Source organism: Chaetodon trifascialis, chromosome 13, assembly GCF_039877785.1.
Source record: "Chaetodon trifascialis isolate fChaTrf1 chromosome 13, fChaTrf1.hap1, whole genome shotgun sequence".
Taxonomy (NCBI): Eukaryota; Metazoa; Chordata; class Actinopteri; order Chaetodontiformes; family Chaetodontidae; genus Chaetodon; species Chaetodon trifascialis.
In genome coordinates, this window is record NC_092068.1 from 25,826,795 (window position 1) to 25,847,888 (window position 21,094).

General features: G+C 46.3%; 2 protein-coding genes across 2 annotated transcripts; both read left to right on the forward strand.

Moving 5' to 3' along the window:
- The first annotated feature begins 345 nt into the window (after positions 1–345).
- Positions 346–1,921, forward strand: LOC139341382 (D(1C) dopamine receptor-like). The gene has a single exon (XM_070977892.1). It carries the CDS (start codon positions 361–363, stop codon positions 1,555–1,557), a length of 1,197 nt encoding a protein of 398 aa, XP_070833993.1. The 5' UTR covers positions 346–360; the 3' UTR covers positions 1,558–1,921.
- Positions 1,922–11,606: 9,685 nt separating this feature from the next.
- fgfbp3 (fibroblast growth factor binding protein 3) lies at positions 11,607–17,663 on the forward strand. The gene is made up of 3 exons (XM_070977904.1): positions 11,607–12,626; positions 15,763–16,042; positions 16,537–17,663. Exons 2-3 carry the CDS (start codon positions 15,768–15,770, stop codon positions 16,967–16,969), a joined length of 708 nt encoding a protein of 235 aa, XP_070834005.1. The 5' UTR covers positions 11,607–12,626; positions 15,763–15,767; the 3' UTR covers positions 16,970–17,663.
- Positions 17,664–21,094: the final 3,431 nt, after the last annotated feature.

The following is a 21,094-nucleotide window of genomic DNA, read 5'->3' on the forward strand; positions in this document are numbered from 1 at the left end:
GGCAGGAGAGAAGAGGAGCAGTTTGACACGTGGATATTAATCACCTGTTTCACTCCTTCTGTGGAAAACATGGAAAACTACACGACGTGGAGTAATTTCACACAAGTTCTGTCCGAACTGGACGGGACGGGCGGCGAGGAGGAGGAGGAGGAGGAGGAGGAGGGCGGCGGGAGCGGCGGAGGGAGCGGCGGGTTGCGCGTCCTCGTCGGCTGCGTGCTCTTCCTGCTCATCGTGTCCACGCTGCTCGGGAACACGCTGGTGTGCGCCGCCGTGGTCAGGTTCCGCCACCTGCGCTCCAAGGTCACCAACTTCTTCGTCATCTCTCTGGCCGTGTCTGACCTGTTCGTGGCCGTGCTGGTGATGCCCTGGGAGGCCATCACAGAGGTGACCGGCACGTGGCTGTTTGGGCGGTTTTGCGGGGTCTGGATCGCCTTTGACATCATGTGCTCCACGGCCTCCATCTTGAACCTGTGCATAATCAGCGTGGACCGCTACTGGGCCATCGCCAGCCCCTTCAAGTATGAGCAGAAGATGACTCACCGGGTGGCATTTGTTATGATCGGAGTGGCGTGGACGCTGTCCATCCTGATCTCCTTCATCCCAGTGCAACTCAACTGGCACCAGGCAGGGGAGGAGGAGGAGGAGGTGGTGGAGGTCATGGTCTCCAGTGGCAGGAACTTCACCAACAGCCGCAACTTCAACACCAGCACCGTCACCAAGAGCTGCGTCGCCAACCTGAACAAAACCTACGCCATCTCCTCCTCCTTCATCAGCTTCTACATCCCAGTGGTGATCATGATCGCTACCTACACCCGCATCTACAGGATCGCTCAGACCCAAATCCGTCGGATCACGTCTTTGGAGAGGGCGGCGGAGCAGGCCCAGAATCAAGGCCACGGCGTGAACCGGAACCAGCATCAGCAGCACAGACCCAACGATGAAGCCTCATTGAAGTCTTCGTTTAAGAAGGAAACCAAAGTGCTGAAGACTCTGTCCATCATCATGGGGGTGTTTGTCTTCTGCTGGCTGCCGTTCTTCGTCCTGAACTGCACCGTCCCGTTCTGTGACCCGCCCTGCGTCAGTGACACCACCTTCACCGTCTTCGTGTGGTTCGGCTGGGCCAACTCCTCGCTCAACCCGGTCATTTACGCATTCAACGCAGACTTCCGCCGGGCCTTCGCCACCATTCTGGGCTGCAACCACATCTGCCCCAACAACGCGGTGGAAGCGGTGAACTTCAGCGACGAGCTTGTTTCTTACCACCACGACACGACGCTCCACAAGGAGGCGCTGGTCCCCGCGCAGCCGCAGCAGCACCCTCGCACCATCACCGTCGGGTCCGACCACCTGGACGACATGAGCGCGCAGTTTGACGAGGAGACCATCATCTCCAACGGTTCGCAGAGCCACAACAGGCTGCTGCTGCTTCCTGCCACCGTCCAGCTGGAGGACGACCCCGAGATCTCCCTGGAAACCATCACGCCGTTCACCTCGGTGGCGAGGCTCGAGAGCGATGCTCTGATACCAGGACAAGTCCACCAGGAAGCATCTGACTGACAGCCATAGCCAAACAGGAAGTTAGACTGTGTTGTTTTCAAAGTAAAAGCATAGCCTTCAGTTAAACTGTAATCAGAGTTGTCCTTCACAGTGTTTTGGTTCATTTGAAATAATGGACGACTATAAGGACTTTATTCCCCACAGCAACGTGACACTTGTCTGTTTATCCTATGATTCAGATAAAACACTAGAATCAGAACTTACTGACTTTTTTCTGTGATTGTTCTGATCAATTTTGTGTTTGCAATTCCATTTCTGTACTGTGCATGCATGTAAAATATGGCATCTTTCATGAAAAAGTCTTTGAAACGGAGCGACATCGAGCTGTGTTCCTCTGAAGGAGGCGTCCAGTGAAGGTCGAGTGTTTGGGGGGGTTGGAAAATGGATTTGAGCTTCTTTTTATGCTCTTAAGTCTAAACTGCATGTATGTCAAAATAGAACTGCTCATCAAAAGACTCGTCGTCTGATTTCTGGAGCAAACGTCATTAAATCAACTGAATGAATGGATCTTTGTTGTGGAGTTGCATCCGGGGACGATCCAGCTTCTGAGAGCTGAGGGAGGTCTGCTGCAGCAACCTGTTCACCAAATTCACATTTTTCTCTGCACGTGCTTTTTTCTTCTGAACTTATCTTTTCTTTTGCAGCTGTCAGGTGTTTTCAAGCGGGCTTTAATGTAAAGTTACCCAAAAATGTTAACTGTTACTGACAGATGAGCCATTTTGAACAACTTTCAAATCGAGTTTTTACGGTTTTCTGGAAGAAAATCAATTAAAAGAACTGTTAATGGTGATTAAATGGTAAAGGCAGTTTGTCGTTATGTGGCTGAAATGGAGAATCGTGGTCCTTTAAAGTTTGCACGTGGTTAACAGTCACTATAGTTAAAGTTAGTATAAGATTACTGCTGAAGCTTCCTGACGTCTGAAAGGTCTGTTGAGGTTGTTATGAAGATTTGCTGCACATCGAAAACATTTCGCACGTCGAGGCTCATTCATATTTCGCCCCATCAGCTCACCGCTCGCCTGGTGTTTCTGGGTTTGGTCTTGAGAAAATTAAAGTCATTAATAAGGAATTAGTGCGAAAGCAGAGTTTTAATATTAATGCAGAGAACAATAACAGCCGATAAGCTGTTTAATACGTGCTTCATTACAGACCTCTGAGGAAAGTAGGCCAAGAATGGGTCCAGTCATCAGGCAGCGAAGCAGAAAGTGTTTTATGACTCTTATTTAAGGGAAAATTGTTTGTAGAGCTCAAAACACTTCATAACATTTAATACAGAACATCAAAACTGGAAACTCAGTTCTGACAGGACCATTAAAACACCAGACTCAGTTTAATCTGGTTTAACATGTGGTGAAGTTGAAGATAAGAAGGTCAAAGGTCAGAGCTCTGAATGCAGGCGTGTTACATGTTACATGTGTGTCATCATTTTTCCTGCAGTCTGTGACCTGACCAGCGTCAGATTGTTCAGAAGAACAAAATGTCCCTTTGCTTTTAAACTGAACCCCCAGTTCTTCATAGTTTTGTGTCCTGGTGATGTTTTCTGATCAATTAAGAGGAAACCTGGAAGGAGCCGACGGTCCGGTCACAGGAACCTCTCAGCTGTGCTCGATGATTAAAGAAAAGCAAATGAAACAGAGCGTTTCTGGGCTTTCTTCTCGTTGTGTTTTCCCATTTTGATTGAGTTTTTTATTTTCAGCCACTCTGCTCGCTCCTTTCATCTTCGGTCGGTAGTGGAGTTGAAACGGAGCGGAGGCCCCCAGGGGCCCAGAGGGGACGACACCCTGAACCCCACAGGTGTCTTCTGCAGGTTTAGCTGCTCGCACTCATCAGTGTTTGTGGCTGAGAGGGATGAGTGCTGTCGTTTCAGGCTGCGGCTCAGAGAGAGTGGACTGTGTGTTAAACCTGTGACGCTAACTTTGCTTTACTGAAGCGTGGAGGACGGGCTGGTGGAGGACGGGCTGGTGGAGGACGGGCTGGTGGAGGACGGGCTGGTGAAGGATGGGCTGGTGGAGGACGGGCTGGTGGAGGACGGGCTGGTGGAGGACGGGCTGGTGGAGGACGGGCTGGTGAAGGATGGGCTGGTGGAGGACGGGCTGGTGGAGGACGGGCTGGTGGAGGAGGGGCTGGTGAAGGACGGGCTGGTGGGTGGGTGGATGGCTGTATGTGTGCTTTTCACACAGGAAACATATCACATTGACCAAAAGCCCATTTCCCCACTTAACCAAGCAGAAGTGCAGCAAACTGTAACCTGTACTTGGTTAAAGCACCAGATAATAATCAATCAACAGTGAGACATCCCAAAAGAAGGCAGAGACAGACAGGAGAAGACACACAGAGTGCACAGTGTGACAAAGGGCAGGCTCGCAGGTATATATTCCCTCAGACTAATGATGTATAGGGAACAGGTGTGTGAGCAGGTGACAGGTCAGGTGAGGACCTGTGGGGGAGTCTGTAAAGACAGCAGACGATGTGTGCTGTGAGGACAGAAACTCAGAGTCTGACAGTGAGACAGGTAAGACCCTGACAAAAAAAAAAAAGATTTAAAACAGGCTGATTGTGTGAAATCTGAACTTTAGGGCAGAGACACGTTTCACCTGCAGCACAGAGAAACATCACATCAACCCTGATTGAGAGTCTGTTGATTGGCCTGATTTGGCGTCAGTGTGGTCATCAGTCACACAGAGAGCGATGACATGAGATCTACTGACCGTGAACCGACGAAGGTGCATAGAGTCTGTGAGAGGAAAAAATTCATTTTTAGCTGTGCTAAAAATTTTTAGCACTTTGGTCCAGACTGAAACACCTCAACTAATGAACAGATTGCATGAAAGGTGGTGCAGATTGAAAAGGCTCCTTGAGGATAAATTGGATGGACTTTGATAAAAGATGTGCCGCGATCGATCGATCGATCGGGCTCATACGTCTTCTCTGGCGACCATCGCTGAAGACAAAGAAATAGTGTGGTCTGAACCAGGCTGGACGACATGCTAACATGTAAAACATATACCTGCTACACGTCAACATGCTAGCATGATGTTATATTCTGGATATGCTAACATGCTGATGTTAGCATTTAGCTCAAAGCACACTGTGTGTTGCCTGGGTATGTTGTGCTGTTGTTACCTGACTGCTGCAGCGTTGTTTATTCTCGATGACGTGGACGTTCACTTTATGAGCTGAAGGCTTTTTTTTACCTTCTCTCACATCTCTTTTACTTCTGTAATTAGTTTTTATGCTTTCACAACAAGCACTGAAATTAGCCCAGTTGTCAGGAGGCTTTTTGGCCGGGGAGATCACAATATTCACTTGCAGGTCAGGAGATTTTTTTCTAATATTAAAGCTGCAATTTGAGGTTCACTGTGAGGAAATGAACAGTTTTCCTCAAACAACCTCGGAGCATAACATCCATCATCACATCAGTACTGCATCACGATATGCTCTGCAGCCCGAAATCACCCGACGCCCAAAGGAAGAATCCAGAACATGTTCACTTACATACCTGACCCGTCCTTTAAAGACAGGACAGAATGAATACATGTAGACAAAGATTACGGTACGCAGACGTTATTCTGCTTTAAATGACGCCACAGATGTGAGGCTCGCCTCCTTTGTCTGCAGCAGCTGAATAAAATCTTTTCCTCTCTGTCTTCACTCTTTCCTTCTTTCTTTGTGTCTGCTGAGACACTTTCTATGTGACATGAAGGTCAGAGCGTCCTCAGATTGTCCCTGTCTGTCTGTGAACAGGACAGGAAACTAAATGTCATGACTGTAGCTGTGGGACGAGTGCTGCTGGTGCTCCAGAGGCTCGGCGGTATCTCAACCACATTCATCGCTGCGCTCACATCCCTACACATGAGGCAATTACTGCGCGCACACACACACACACACACACACACACACACACACACACACACACACACACACACACACACACACACACACACACACACACACACACACACACCTCTATATTAACAAGCACACTTGCACCGCACTTCAACTCCATCAAAGATAATTAATAAAATGAGGACAGGATGAAAAGGTTTCTGTCTGATTCATAAAGCACACACACACACACACACACACACACACACACACACACACTCCAGCAGCTGAGCTCCGTCCTGCAGCGCCCTCACTGGTTGTCATGTGAGGCCTGTTGGGATATTTTTTATTTATTTATCGAGGTGATTCTGACGCTTCACACCGTTTGATCCAAACGCTGATGCAACCCGAGGCAACGCTGATCTTTCCTTTACTGTGTCCTGTTCACTCACTTCTGCAAAAACATGCTTAAAGTTTACGTTACAGCACACATTCAACACCCAGCGAGGCCGCAGAATCGACTCTAAATAACAAAAAATAAACTTAAACCAACATGAAGTGAACCTGAGGAGCCTTAAACTGCTGAGTCAGCACTGTCAGTGTACATCTGAGTATATCAGTAAGATTTAGAGGTAATTTGTGTGCGATTTTCTTATTTTAAAACTCTATTTCAGTGTTTTTACTGTTGACTTGTGTTAATGAATTTATTTAAATAAGTGTTTTTCTTCTAAACTCCATCTAAAAACCATTAATAAAAACTTTAAAGGTTCAGTGTGCGAGTGGCAGAAATGGAATTTAATGTTCATTAAGTGCGTTTTCATTGATGAATTATCAGCTGAAAATGAGAACCGTTGCGTTTCCAATTCCTTAGAATGAGCTCTCTATATCTACAGAGTCCGCCATGTTGCACCACCATGTTTCTAAGGTAGCCCAGAATGGACAAAGCAACGCTGCCTCTGGAGAACGGCTTTCATGTTTCTCATGGTTTTTATTTGCATTTTTAGGTGCTCCTGTATGGGAGGGCGAGGTGAGTGTTCAGGTGATTGCAATCTGCAAACTCACCACTAGACGGCACTAAATTAAACACCCTGAACCTTTAAGTAAATAATAATAACAATAATAATCATAAACTTTATTTGTAGGACCTTTCATACAGGATTTGCAGCTCAAAGTGCACCAAGATAAAAAAAAAATGAATGAATCTGTTTTTTGTTTTTGTTTAGTTTGTTTTGTCTTCTCCGAGGAGCAAACGTGATCTTTGCTGTGTCCCTCCACTGAAACCAGTGATAGAGCCCACAGTTTATGTCTGGAACAGAAGCCGTCGGTCAGCTGATAGAAACAGCCTCCGTCCTGTGAGACGGTCCACTCCGCCCTGAGAGAACATACTGACACTGCTTCATCACATGTGGAGGTCAACATCAAACCTCATCAGGTGGTGAAGTCAGTCTCATCCTGCTTTTAAGCTCTGCAGTGACAATGAACGATGTTTGCAATGTTAACATTTCACAGCTCTTTGATTGCCTCCTAAACGATGTGACACCAGGTGTCACAGTCCACAAGAACACACACTTCTCCTCCCTGTTTCCAGCTCGACACACACACGCGCGTGCACACACACACACACACACACACACACACACACACACACACACACACACACACACACACACACACACACACACACACACACACACGTCTCCCTCCATTCCTTTTCTTCTTCACTCTGAACAGCTGGTGTTAGGATGCAGTCTGCATCAGGCTGTAGGAGGTAATGAACGACCAGGTGATGTCCTGCATTTAAACCTGGTGTCTGTCTGCGTCCTCCGCTCTGCATTCTGTCCACACATGGAAGCTGGTGAGGAGACAGCAGGAGGTAAAGAGTCAACACGTCCTCACACCTCAGCGGCTGAACAGGTCGACTGCCAGTGACGAAATGACTTCTCACCCTTGAAGAGAACCAGCGACCTTCATCCTCATGTTGAAACCGTTTTCTTACATTTAGGCACCAAAACTATGAGGTGAAGTTTAAGAAAAGTTCATGTTTTTTGTTAAAATCCACCCCACCTTCCTCCATCTGTGGACTCTCTTGCTCTTTACATCACCTGACTTCCTCCTTTGCTCCCGCCATAATTACTACAGCCACTAGAGGGCACCACCTAACGATAAACACAAAACACGCTGAAATAACGTCAGGTCGGGGTGAACGTTTCTACGATACAGAGCTCAAATCTGGACATATGATGCAGAAATATGAGCCTGTAATGAGGTTTTATTGTTTGGTGACACAACAAAGATTTACTTCTTGTTGTTCATCAACTTCTTTGCACCACCAACGATGACCCCTGCTGTGTTTTACTGATCGTCACAGCGTTAACTGTAAGGTTTAAGTTCTGAGAGCTGGTGTCAAATATAAAGGCTTTTTACTCTGAAGGTAAATCCATGTCTCACATGTTTTATGTCATTACTCTTCATGAGTCACATGACTTCATACTGATTTTTAACACAGAAATAGTCAAACCATGTCCGAGAGGTGGAGACTAAAGAAGATGGAGATGGAAAAAGACATTTCAGGAAAAGTACAAGAGATGCTTTATTTTGTAAACTTATTTGTGAAACTTATTTTTTGTTACGTGCTTTTCACAAAAATTATTGCTAAGTTCAGCTTTAAAAAAAAAAAAAATCATATTCTTATAATGTCGGTGGTAAACAAAGTTTGCTCCACGTTCCTTTGAGCTTCAGTGATGCTATTGCTTACGTTCATGCTAATTTATTCACGTGTGCTTTTGTTTTCTGTGTTCTGGACGTCGGCCGTGCAGCCGCCTCTGGGCTGAAAGGTGACGGCCTCAGACCTTCTCCCCCAAACCTGCTGGTTAAATGTTCTGATCTAAACTCGCTCACAGACTCACACACCTTCAGCTTTAGCGTTTACAAGGTGCCGTCGCCTCCTCGGTGTTGTTGACGGCTGCGTCCTGCAGGGGATGCTCAGCTGATCAGGCAGAAAGCAGCTCAGATGGTTTGAATGTCACAGCTGCTTCAGATCAAATGAAGAAGGATTAAAACTTCTGTGGAACTAAACTTTAATTTCCAGGCATCACAGGCTTCATTCATACGCTCTTTTGTTAACTCTCGTTAATATTCTCTTTGTGTCACCTGCTGCTTCCCAATAGCCACAAAGCCTCATTGATTCATTCATTTGCAGCGTTGCTCCAAGCAGAGCAGAAGTTTAATTAACGAAAACATCTGCATGAGCGTACGTGTCCGTCCATGCCTGCTTTTGATTCCTATCACTCCCACGTGGCACGACGTGAACCTGGGGCTCATGCTCAAATGTCGTGGACGCATCAGAACTTCACAGCATGTAACCTGAGTGAAGCTCTGACCACCATGATTGTCCTTCTCGGGCTCTGCATGAAGCTCAAGCTGCTTCCCGGATTACCTGCCGCTGCACATAAAAGATAGAAATTGCTGAGACAAAAGAGCAGCGTAAGGACATCTTTTTCAAATGAAAGACAGAGAAGAAGCATGAGATGAATTGTACCATCTCCAGCTCACCGGTGCTCAGTCCAGCTGAGACGTGACATCCTCCACATCATTGGCGGTTTGAGAGAGCAGCCCTCTCAGCTTTAAACGGTTTTTCAATGACAGACGACTCTTCTTCAGGCTCGTCCAGTCTGTGGCCATTACACCTTCTATCCATCGCTCTTTTGTCTCTATAACACACACACACACACACACACACACACACACACACACACACACACACACACACACACACACACACACACACACACACACACTCGAGGCCGTGGTTTGGTGTCATAATCACTGCAGTAATCACAGCAGAGGAGGTGACGGCGGCGATGGAGCGCTGATTGCGGCCGCCTCTCAACGGCCGCTGAGAAGAAGAAAGTCTATGCCTGTGTTTGCTGTCAAGGACCCAGAGTCATCATCAGCTCATCACACACACACACACACACACACACACACACACACACACACACACACACACACACACACACACACACACACACACACACACACACACTTTTTTCTCCAGAGAAGAGACAAAGTTAGTAGCAGACGTTGAAATCAAGCCTGCAGGAGGCAGAACGAACCCTGCAGCAGCCATGAAACTGATCTGTATGAATACTGCTGTCGCTCACGGTCTGTGCACTGCTGCTACTGTACGTAGTTTTGATTTCCATGCAGGGATTATTACAGCCTGTACAAATGTGCTTGCAAAATAAAATCTGCAGTTGCTTGAAACAGTAAAATGTCATCTAGTTTTTGCACGTCAGACCGTTTCCTCCAACAATTACAGACGAACTGTTCCTTTTTCTAATCAGCTCTCATGAGTTTGTTTCCAGAAAGCACCAGTAGGAGGCACCAGAGTCCCGGCTGCTGCCTGTTCTCCTGTGAACCCTCACATGTGGCAAGCACAAGGACACACTGTCACACACACTTCCTAATGTGCACAAAAGCTCAGGAACAAACACACACAAGATCAGGAAAGCAGTTTCTTCCTCAAAACATCCCAACTGTCACTGTGCACTTTGTGTGTCTTTCTACTTAAATCTACATTAGATTAAATGTTAAAATGACAAAACACGACTGTGAACGAGTTGGTCTCATCAAGCTGAAATGCAAGTGAACACAACATCATTTATTTTTAATCATTTGTTTAATTTCCAGGGCTGCTGGGCTCTCCTGCTTTGGTCAGGTTGAATTCATTTTGGGATAACTGAGTTTTGTGGGTGTGGGGTGGGTAGAGGTTTGCAAAGCTGGAATAAGGAGGAAAATCTGTCGGCTAAAGATGCAGATATTTGGTTCAGGTGGTGAAGACAGAGCTACAGTGAGAGGTGAGACTTGACTTACTTTCATCTAGTGGAGGCAAACATGACTCCGAGTGATGACTTCAGTGCCACCTGAAGTGAAAGATGAGTGCAGGATTTTACTTGTAATTGTGTTTTTGTTTGGTAATGCTGCTAATTGTATTAAATAAAGGTTCTGTTCTTCCACTGCCGAGCGTAAACTCATGTGAACACAAAGATGAAGCTGATGGAGAAGATCTCCCTCGTTTGCACACATTTCCTCTGACTCCACTGATCTGATGCTCGTCACAGCTCCGTCCTGCCTGCAGAGCGAAGCGCCTTCAGAGCTGAAAACGAGGTGACATATTTGTTCCTGATTGGCCCAGACTGGGCGGAACAACACGCTTGCACTTGTTGGCTTGTTTTTCAGAGCATCCTCCTCTCGCCAAGCAGATTCTTGGCAGCGTGTGCGTGGAAAGAGCCGTCCTCGGATCTCCACCGACCCCTGAGGTGAATGAGAAGGAGCTGGGCGGCGATGACAGGGTGTCGGCGGGGGGTTAAGCTGTGACCCAGATTTCTGCTCGAGTCTTTGTCTTGGAGGACAGAGGAGATTCTCCTCATTCATCTCGCTGAGGGCCGAGTTACTAACTGTTATAAATACAGTGACAGAGGAGAGACAGAAAGAGAGCGGGCCAATAGAAATGCAGAACAGAGAGCTTGTGAGCTGTGAGTCATGCATTATGGATTATTTTGGGGCTGCATGTAGACGAGTAGCTCGCTGGATATTTGTTTCTACTGTATTTGTTATCTCTTACTCTAAAACCAGCTGCAGATTTGTGGCGTAAAGGCCACAGCTCTGCAGGAGCTCATGTGGCATTCAGGTTCAGGGGAATAGTCAGCTTCAGCTTCCCTGCACCTTTAGTCTTTCTACATATTTACGAGAGACTCCTTCATTTCAACGTGCAAATCAGAGCTGCTCAACAGCCAAATGCAGTCTTTGAAATGCTATTAAACAACAGCTATAGTAACTGTACATGTACAGAAACTTGCTTGAATACTTGCGTAGTGGAGCTTCAATCGAGGAACCGCAGAACTGCACAAAAGAGCCGATATCAAAGACAAAGAAAGAAAGGAATCAATACTGGCTGTTTTACCCCGAAGAGTAAATCAATACGTCATAAATCCAGCTGATCATGTGCAACGTTCAGAGTCTGGTACAAAAAAATCAACATGTATAACAACAACACTCTTCTATGAGCCTGAAGCCTTCTGATTTTGTGGAAAAATTAAATTTGATTTTACTAGTTTTACATTTTTAATGTCCGTGTCATCGTGTCTTCTTCTTCTTCTTCTTCTTCTTCTTCTTCTTCTTCTTCTTCTTCTTCTTCTTCTTCTTCTTCTTCTTCTTTACAGCTGACTGATTTCTACCAGCTGACTCAACACAGAGCGTCACTGAGAAGGCTCTGATTCCGATTGGCTGCTTTCATTCTTACAGTTTTTAAATTAACTTTTATGCAAATATCGTAGATTTTTTTTATTTTTTTAGAAAGCAAAACTAAACAAAACAAAGCTAACAGTGACATCTTCTTCTTCTGTGGTTCATTTCTCTGCTTACAGCTGCGAGGATTCACATGAGATCACGCGGGGTGGCAGTTACGCGCTCCTGGCTGAACTTGCAGCCCTTCGGACCAATCAGCATCCAGCGTGGATGTACTGGCAGCGATGGGTGGGCGTGGTTTAATGGAGGCTCCTGAAGAGGTCGGAGCTGAGAAGACTTTTCTCCAGAAACAGTTTCACTCTCCAATGATGTCATTTGGTTCGTTGATCTGATTGGTTGACACTCTTTGATAGACAGTGATGGACAGATGGTTCATCCAATCAGCTGCCAAGCATTTTTGGAACGTTGCTGCTCTTTTCCAAACAGTTTCAAAGGACGACCTCTTCAGTCCGGTTAACAGAAGGTCTGAAACAAACTCACCAGGAACCTCAAACTGATGGAAAGAGCAGATATCGTGATATTTGCTTTTGGTTTACGTCAAAATGCAGTAAAAGTTTGGTTCCTTCACACCTGCAGCGCTGAAAACCAAACTCTGCTGCAGCATCATGAACATGAAAACATGAAAACTCCTTCCAGTGATGAACAGAGAGGCGTTTTGTTCGCGAGCTGAACGTCACTGAAGCATCAGGGGCCTCGAGGCGCCGTCAGCGTCGCTCAGAGAGCAACCTTTGGCGAGCGTGTCCATTGTCTTCTTCTCACACACGTTTTGTCAGGGGGGGCTGAATGTGGGAGGTGGTCTTAGTTTTGGGTGGGCAGTTCTTCCTCTGCCCCCCTCCTTCCTCCTCCTCCTTTATCCTCGTCGTCCCCCCTCTTTTATCCGAGTGTTCGTGGCCCCCACATTCTCACAGCGACTGCAAGCCGTGGAGCATCACATGGTAAGAACACCGGGCCTCTGCTCACACTGAACAACAAACTCTCAGCTCCTCTTCCTCTCTGCTTCTTCCTCCAACCGTCAGAGCAAATGTTGGAGCGCAGAAGCAGATGATGAAGAAATAGTAGCTTTTTTGGCATGACTTATTGATGAGGGGTGTGTTTGGAGGGGTGGGGGTGTGCTTGGAAGGGGGATTATTTTTGTTTTGGTGCAGCTCGTCTTTGTTTTTCATGTCCCACAAACCCCTGCTCCAACGCCGCAGCAGATGCTTTTACTGCCCGCAGAGATCCGTGTAATCTGCTGCTTCTGCATGTTTTTATCCAGAATATTTTGCATTAAAATGAAAAAAATCATTTGAGAGGAAAAAGGGAAACTCTGCTCTACGTGTAGGAAGTTAAATATGTCTTCATCTTTAGGTGGACAGGCAGGTAACAGCTGCAGAGTTCAGGCGTGCAGCTTGTTGTTCCTCAGCGTCGACCTCCAGCTCAGCTGAGGAGAGCTTTGTTATATTGAACATGAAATCCCTTCAGGCTCAGTTAAACACAAAAGGTTTGCATTCAAAAACAATGAAAAACATGAAAATATCCAAAAACTCTGTTTACTGCTGGATGGAGACGCTGATCCTGTCTGACTGACACAAAGATGCACAGAGAGCTGCTCTGGACCAGAAACAAGGAATTTAACGTCGCTTGAGGATGATTTTATTCATAATTGACAGATTTATTTCATTTCAGATACTGTTTATTTTCCAAAATAATTCATTGCTAACATTAATGTCGACATACATCAGGCTCACACACCCATCAGGCCCGCATCACTTCGCAGGCCGACGCCGAGCCAACGCTCGAGGAATGAACGAGCAGTGCGTAATGTTACTATTATAATCTGTTGAGATTCTCTTCAACATTCATTCATTCATCTATCAAACTTTATTTTCTCCGGCGACCTTCTCCTGTCAGACATTCACTCAGTCACAGCTTCGCGGCGTCGGCACATCAGGATGAGCTCGCTTCTCTTCGTCTTCTGGTAACTATTGTCATAAATAAACTGGTTCCAGCAGTTTCCACCAGGCTGGAAATCGAAGCCACCACTGGTTACGTTCACAGAGTTTCATGTTATAAAAGACACTCGTGTTGGACTCCACCCGCCCTGCCTGAATGGAAGGATGAAGCACGGTGTGGATGCTGAGGGCCTCCCTCAGTGTGCTGTGTCCATTCATTTCCTGTAACAGGGAGAATAACTGCACACCTCCTCTTCTTCATTTGAGGGCTTTTAATTTGTGAAATTCATTGTTCAGTGTTGAAACGAAACTGACTGGAGTCTTAAAATTCGCTGTCCTCGTCTCTCTGGTTTGGTCTCCACAAACTCCTGAGACAATGATGTCGTCTTTTCAGGCATCACATCTTTTGTCTTCAACACGTCCTCACACCTAAACAGCTGAACAGGTCAAACTTCAGTGAAATCTTCCTGAAACAACATGTTTGATTGTTGGAGAGCGGCAGGCGTGCCGAGCTTCATCGTCACGCTAACGTTGTGAAATTGTTTAGTTTTGGAAACTGAGTTACTGTTACGTACTCAACACAACTTCAGTACTTCACGTAAGTTACAATAAGCCAACGTTGACTTTTGATGTCAGACCCGTTCATCCACCCCGCCTTCCTCCATAACTCTTTACACTGCATCACCTGACTTCCTTCTTTGCCTCCGTCTTACTGACTTCAGCCACTAGAGGTCGCTGCTGACAGTAGGTGTTCGGTGAGTCGTAGTCAGACGATACGAACGTTTTTCTGGTTGTTTTTCTGGCTTGTTTTCTTACATTTGACAGTACAAGTGTGTGTGTTGGTCCCCGCCGTGACAAACAAAAAAAAAAAAGAGAATAATTGTGCTAAAGTGCCTGATTAGAAATCCCACTCATCATTTACTGAAGAACTCTTCATCAGCTGAAACACCTCGACGCTCTGGAACAGAGTGCACTTTAGATTTCATTTTGCTGAATTATTATTAATGGGATTAATTACGGTGTTGTTGTTCTCGCTGTATCACATCATTAACGGTGCGTTCAGTGTCTCCGTGCTGACCGGAGGGCACAGGCTCACTCATTAACTCAGAGTGCAAACACAGTTAATTTAACAAAGAAGCTGAGAGACTTTTCTCAAGTCAAGAGTCCAATTTTTTTTTGTTTGTGTTTTTATTTTTAAGTTCTAGATGTTTATTCAGTCAACAACATATTAAATTACTGCTCTGTCTTTATTTCCTCTTTATTTGCACCACATACTTGTATTTTTCCTCATAAAAACAAGTTTTTCTAAGAAATAAACCAGTGACAGATTATGAGGTGTGAGTTCAGCTGTAATCCCCCCCCCCCCCCCCCCCCCGTTTGATAGCTACATGTCCGGTCTGCACTCTTCTTGGGGGAGTGTTTTTGACGCTCGGCTGGTTTTCAATAAGCCGCTGACAGAGACCGACGCCCCCTCTCTGGGTCCATTGTCCATTTCTAACATTTAACACTCGTGTTGTGCCTCTCTGACCTTCTGAGCTCCTGAAACCAGAGAGTCCAAGCTACTTAAAGATTAATAATGCTGAAGCAGCACAGTCAATATATCCAACAGAGAACATCATTCAGCCTGCAGAGCAGCTGCATCACGTCCTCTGTGGCTCTGAGCGAGTTTCTCTGGTCAGAAAAGTTTCGCCGGTGACGTCATGAGATGTGGGTTTGAAAGGCATTCCTCAGACAAAGAGCTCTGATAAAAGACTCTGCAGCAGGATTATTCAGGCAGTCCAGGTCAATCCCAGTCACTCCATTCCCAGCACTGACTGTAAACCTTTAGCTTCTTATTCTTGAACAGTATGTGATACTAAAAGTCAAGATCTGTCAGCCTCTTGTACAGATGTTAATGGAGGACGAAGGCTGATGCTGATCCTCAGACACTTGTGGTTTTGAGGGAAACATCTCAACAAATACTGGATTCAGTGAAATCTGGTCCAGAAATTCCCCCTGAATAAACTCTAATGTCTTTGGTGATCCCATGATTATGTGCCTCACATGGAACATGGTCAGATTACGCCTGTTGAACATCATCATGTTAGCATTCAGACGCTCCAGAAAATAAACTGACTTTCAGATCTTCTTTTCCTCCCAGCCACCATGAGTGTCCTGCAGTGCAGCTTCATCTTCCTCCTCCTCCTCTGCCTCCCTGTCCCCAGCGAGGCGAAGCGGCAGCCCGGGCAGGGGAAACTCGACAAACCCCGCCAGCCTCCGCCGACACCCCCACCGGCCAAGAGACCTCGAAACCGCTCGGTGCCCGGCTCCGGAGAGCTGACCACCAAGGAGGGCCATCGCTGCGTCTGGCAGACGTCCGGTGAAGGTCTGGTGAGCCTGATGGTGAACTGCAGCACGGAAACAGCAGGAGACCAGCAGAGGTGAGACCAGCACTGACACGAACTCCTGGTGCCGTCTCCACGAACGCTGCTCAGTGCTCACAGTTTATTGGATGTTTTTGTTCACATCTCTCCAAATATTATTATCAACTGTACAATGACATTACATTTAAAAACACACATTTGAAATTACAGTTTCCATCGTTTCCCTGAATGTTTTGAACGTCATGGACCAGGTTTATCTCTCATGTTAAGTTTCCAATCAAAAGGAGCTTCTTTTTACTCGATCACATGCAGGTTTGTCACTAAAGTGAAAAGAAGAGGAATATTTTTACCCTCAGTCCTGATTGCTGTGATTAGAGGGCTGATTAAGAGAACAGGTGTGCATCAAACGTATCGGCCCTGCTGTGTCCATGGACACGGCTCCGTACCTCAGCGGTTTGTCTGAAAGCCTCATGATCTCATTAAAGCTGCAGCTTCCTGTCTTTGTCAAACTCCTTCCTCTTCCCGTTCCCGCTCCTCCTCCTCTCCTGCAGGTATTGGTGTCGTTATGCAGGTAAGCCAGACCTCTGCCAGGCCTACGGGGTGAAGTCCAGCCAGTACTGGAAGCAGCTGGTGGGGAAGCTGAAGAAGAGGCAGAACGCCTGTGAAGGAGAGAAAGTCCTGAAGGCCAAAACCTGCAAGAAGGCTCCCACCGAGGCCCACATGAAGCTCGCCCATCGCAGCGGGGAGGGGGAGAGGAAGGGAGGGAAGAAGAAGGGAGCGACGGCCAGCAAGAGCTCAGACGGAGGGAAGGCAGAGAGGAGGAAGAAGAAGGAGGAGGAGGAGGAAGAGGAGAAGAAGAGGAGGGAGGAGAGGACTGGGTTTGAGGAGGAGGGAGTGGTGAACGACATGGAGCCGGTGCAGAGTTACTGCAGCGAGGGGTGGCACTCCGTCTGCTCCTTCTTCGTCAAGTTTTTTGAGGGTTGATGGGAAACGATGACGGAAGCTCGTTTTTGATGCCGTGAGCTCACAGTCTGCGTAAAGATGTTCTTTAAATGTCATCAGCCAGCTCCTCTTTGATGGTACTTCTCATTTTATTTCAACTTTGAGCTGCAGAAGTATAAGAGCATCACATTTTCAAATATCACTGAATATTAGGTCAGAAATAAAACACTTTGTTCTTCTGAATCTCGTACAAAAACCTGGCAATCTGAACGATACTCTAATGATCGATACGCTGACAATCTGCTGAAGTAAACTGACAGCGGAGAGAACGACGAAGGACCAATCAGATGACAGTTTGTGTTAACGAGCTCGTTTAGCTTTGGGATGTTTTTTTCATATGAAGTTTGCTGTAGTTTGTTTTGCTCTCTAGAAACGTTTAATCAGATGAAACTGAAGCTGTAAACTGTGTCATGTTGGAGCTGACTAACAGAAAAACAATCGATCGATCGCCATCGCGATGACGGTGGCAGTATTGATCAGTAGGTGAATAGATGCTGTATGTTGAGTGTTTTATTATTCGTGTGACTAATATTTTCTGTAAACTTTGTGTAAGTGTTCTGTAAAAACAGTCTGCTTTGATGTGATTTGTGTCAGTTAGCCTTTTTTTTTTTTTTTTTACAGACTTTTAACACTGTTTCTGGAATTCTACAATAAAAACAAAATACCTGAAACAGAGAAATGTTTTTCCACTTGCCATGTACTTCACACTTTATCAGATACATATATGATATGTAGTTTCATAGAACAGAGGTCATAACGTCTTGGTAATATTAGGGTCTGATATTCTCTTCATGAAAATGTTCCGTCAGAAACATTCAAAGAGGAAATCCTGGAAAAGTTCTGCATTCTTTGGGTATTTCTCTGGATCCGGTCTGATGACCCTTCAGGCGAAGCTTTCAGGCGTAGCCACGTTTCAGATGTTTCACTGCTCCGTCTCATGAAGTCATACATTATGGATGAGTCGTTCGAGTCGCCTGATGTCCCTTCTTCCTGTTTCTTAACTCTGTCTCTCTCTCCGCCTCACATGGACTCATTTTTTCTCAGCTTTCCTGTCGTTGTCCACTTCATTGATCCATTAGCTCTGACGCAGTGTTGCAGAACAAGTCCGTCGTCATTGCTTCACCTTGAACGCTGCAGCTGCATGTTTCCTCGCTGGGCTCTTCCCCTGATCTGTGGCTGCAGTTTGCTGCTCTGTGAAATGGAAACAAACCCCTCAAATTTTCTTACAGCCTCTGAGAAAACAAAGGTTTGTCCCACACAAAACAGACAGATGGGGGAATCAGTCATGTGTAGCTCTACAGCTGTAACCTTGAGAGAAAGCACCCACCTTTGCAGTGAGAGGTCACAGCGACTAAACATATTCGAGGCAGCAGCAGAGCTTTGCTGAGACGACATCGTTTCCAGCAGTAAGTTCTTAACAGCGCCATAATTCCAGCGCCTGATGGAGGTTCAGGATCAGAAGATGATGGCAGTGTCTCTAATGTTCTGGAAAATCAGAAAATTTGGATCCTTTTAGGCCAAAGGGTGGAGGAGAGCAGCTCTCTGGGAGGGTGGGTGGAGCAGCGTGCCTGACATTTAGATAAAAACCTTGGAGGAGCTGGTTAAGGAGCATCTCTGTGGTTTTTCTCTGAGACACAGTGACTCTCCTCCTGGTTCGAGTCCACTCAGTATTCCAGTCAGCGAGCAGGCTCGGCTTTAAAAATAGAACATCTAACTTTGTGGTGGAGTGATTCCCAAGGACAGAAAAAGAGGGAGGAAACGGGAATCTGGAGAGCCTGGACACCTCTCAGTGGTTGCCATGTCAACAGCCCAAGTGCAGTGTGTGTGTGTGTGTGTGTGTGTGTGTGTGTGTGTGTGTGTGTGTGTGTGTTGAAGTAAGATCTGTTGCAGTCTGGCAGAATGTATAGTGTAGCCTGCAATTTGTTAAAAGGGGTTGTATGACCCTGTGTACTTGTTGGCACTGACACACACACACACACACACACACACACACACACACACACACACACACATGCACTATGCTAAAGAACTAAAGTGTGAACCTGCAGAGCTTTGTATTTTGTTCAGTTAGACATGGTGATCGTACATTCATCCATTCATTCATGCTAACAAGCTAACATGCTAATATGCTCCTCGTCGCCCTGAGGACACGTGCTCAGAGCGGCAGAGCCGAATCAAAACGTTAAACTGCTCGTTCTGCTCTAAAAAAAATGAATGAAAACAGACGAAAGCATGGAGACAAACAAGGGTTGGGTCCACGACCTCGGTACCAAAGTGCCCCGGGATGACTGTCGTTTGGGTTTTTAAGGGTGTGTAGCTTTATGTCCTATGGATTAACCAAGCAGCAAACCTTCAACATTCAGCAACCGCTGCGGTGCTGAATGTTGGCGTTTACGTTCAGGTTGTTTGCTCGGTAACCGCTCACAAAGGTCGCTGAAACTCTACGAAAGACGTGGATCATTACGAAACAAGACAGGGTAAGTTATTTACCTTCAGCTGTCTCATGTGAAACGCTGATTTAACAGGTGTTGGTGGTGTTGCTTGTAGTTATGACTTTAAATCTCTCACCATAGATTTAAAACAGTCGCTAATGTTAAACCATTTCCACCATTAACCCACTCGGCTCCTCCCAACCGCAGACAGTTAACAAGTTGTTTTTTCCAGCGTTTTCGCTAAATTTCTTTCATTTTTCACCCTCATGAACAACAACACTTGGTACTCAATAAAAGCTCCTGTGTTTTCTCTGTAAAGGACACAAAACATCAGCTTTTTGAGTGTGCATTATCGTGCTTGCTATGCAGAAAATCACTTCCTGCCCTCCATCTGCAGTTCACGCCACCACAAAAGATTGACGTGACGTCGTCTGCAAACAACCTGTTCTGCAGCCAAACCAATTAAAACAGCAGAGGCTGGCGAGCGATGGTGATAACTTTCCTTTAAGGACTCCTTAGAAGCAGCATCAGCAGTGATCCAGCACTACTGCAGAGTCTGCAGGCGAGCAGACCATCAGCAAGTCGACCTTAAAGCCTGACAGATCTCCTGCTGCGAGGGGGCGGACAGTTAGGTCACAAATTACTGGAAACATGAACATTAAGTGCCAGCTTAAGTGCTCCTTGGCAGAGATCCTGCAGGTCGGTGAGAAATATTCCCTCCTGAGGTGTTACTGGGCTGAGAGCTGAGCGCTGCAGCTCCACAGTTTATGATCGACATCATCTGCATAATCAAACCATCCACTGGGCTTTTATGCTCTGTGTGGAGGCATCTTATGTTTCTCCTCTCATTTATTAAAGCTTTTCCTTTCATTGCCAACCATGTGCACACTTTTTGTCTGTCTGAATCATCTTCCACATTAGTATTTATGCTGGACTGACGAGCAAAACTGGAAGAAAGTCATCAGCTGGATCGTCTGTTATTACGTCCATTATTACAGGCTTCTCACATCCAGGACTCCAATACCCACATCATAATCACCTCTCCTACTTCACATTTCCATGGTGGCTTGATTGTCCTTTACAACACACACACACACACACACACACACACACACACACACACACACACACACACACACACACACACACACACACACACACACGCACAGCAGGGAGCAGCATGGGTCAGATCCTCCATAGATTCGGACACTGAGACCCCCCATGTTGGACGCTGGCTGTCTGCCTGTGAGGACTCAGGCACAGCGAGGGTCTGGCAGCTCGCCGCTTCAGTTCCACTCCGCTTTTATTCCTCAGCTTTTCTCCACCGTCTTCATTTCTCCTCTCTTTGCTCATTGTGGGCACACACCTTCATGCACGCTGCCAAACGAATGCAGGCTTCCACTGAGCTGCGAAGAGCCTCCCGAGCTGCTCTGGCGTGATTCTGTCGCCAGCTTTGCCTTCGCGTCTTCAGCGCCTGCTGTCTTTTAGCAGACACTCAGGACTAATGTTTTGCTTTCAGTCCAACTCATTTTGAAGTTGTGTGTCGTGTGAGACTGAAACATTCTGGCTCTGTAGAGAGTTTGTTCTTTATAATTTTCTGAATGTTCTGCAGCCTAAAGCGTCTTTCAGTCAGTCAGAGCACCATGAAAACTCTTCGGTGGTGATAACTGACTGT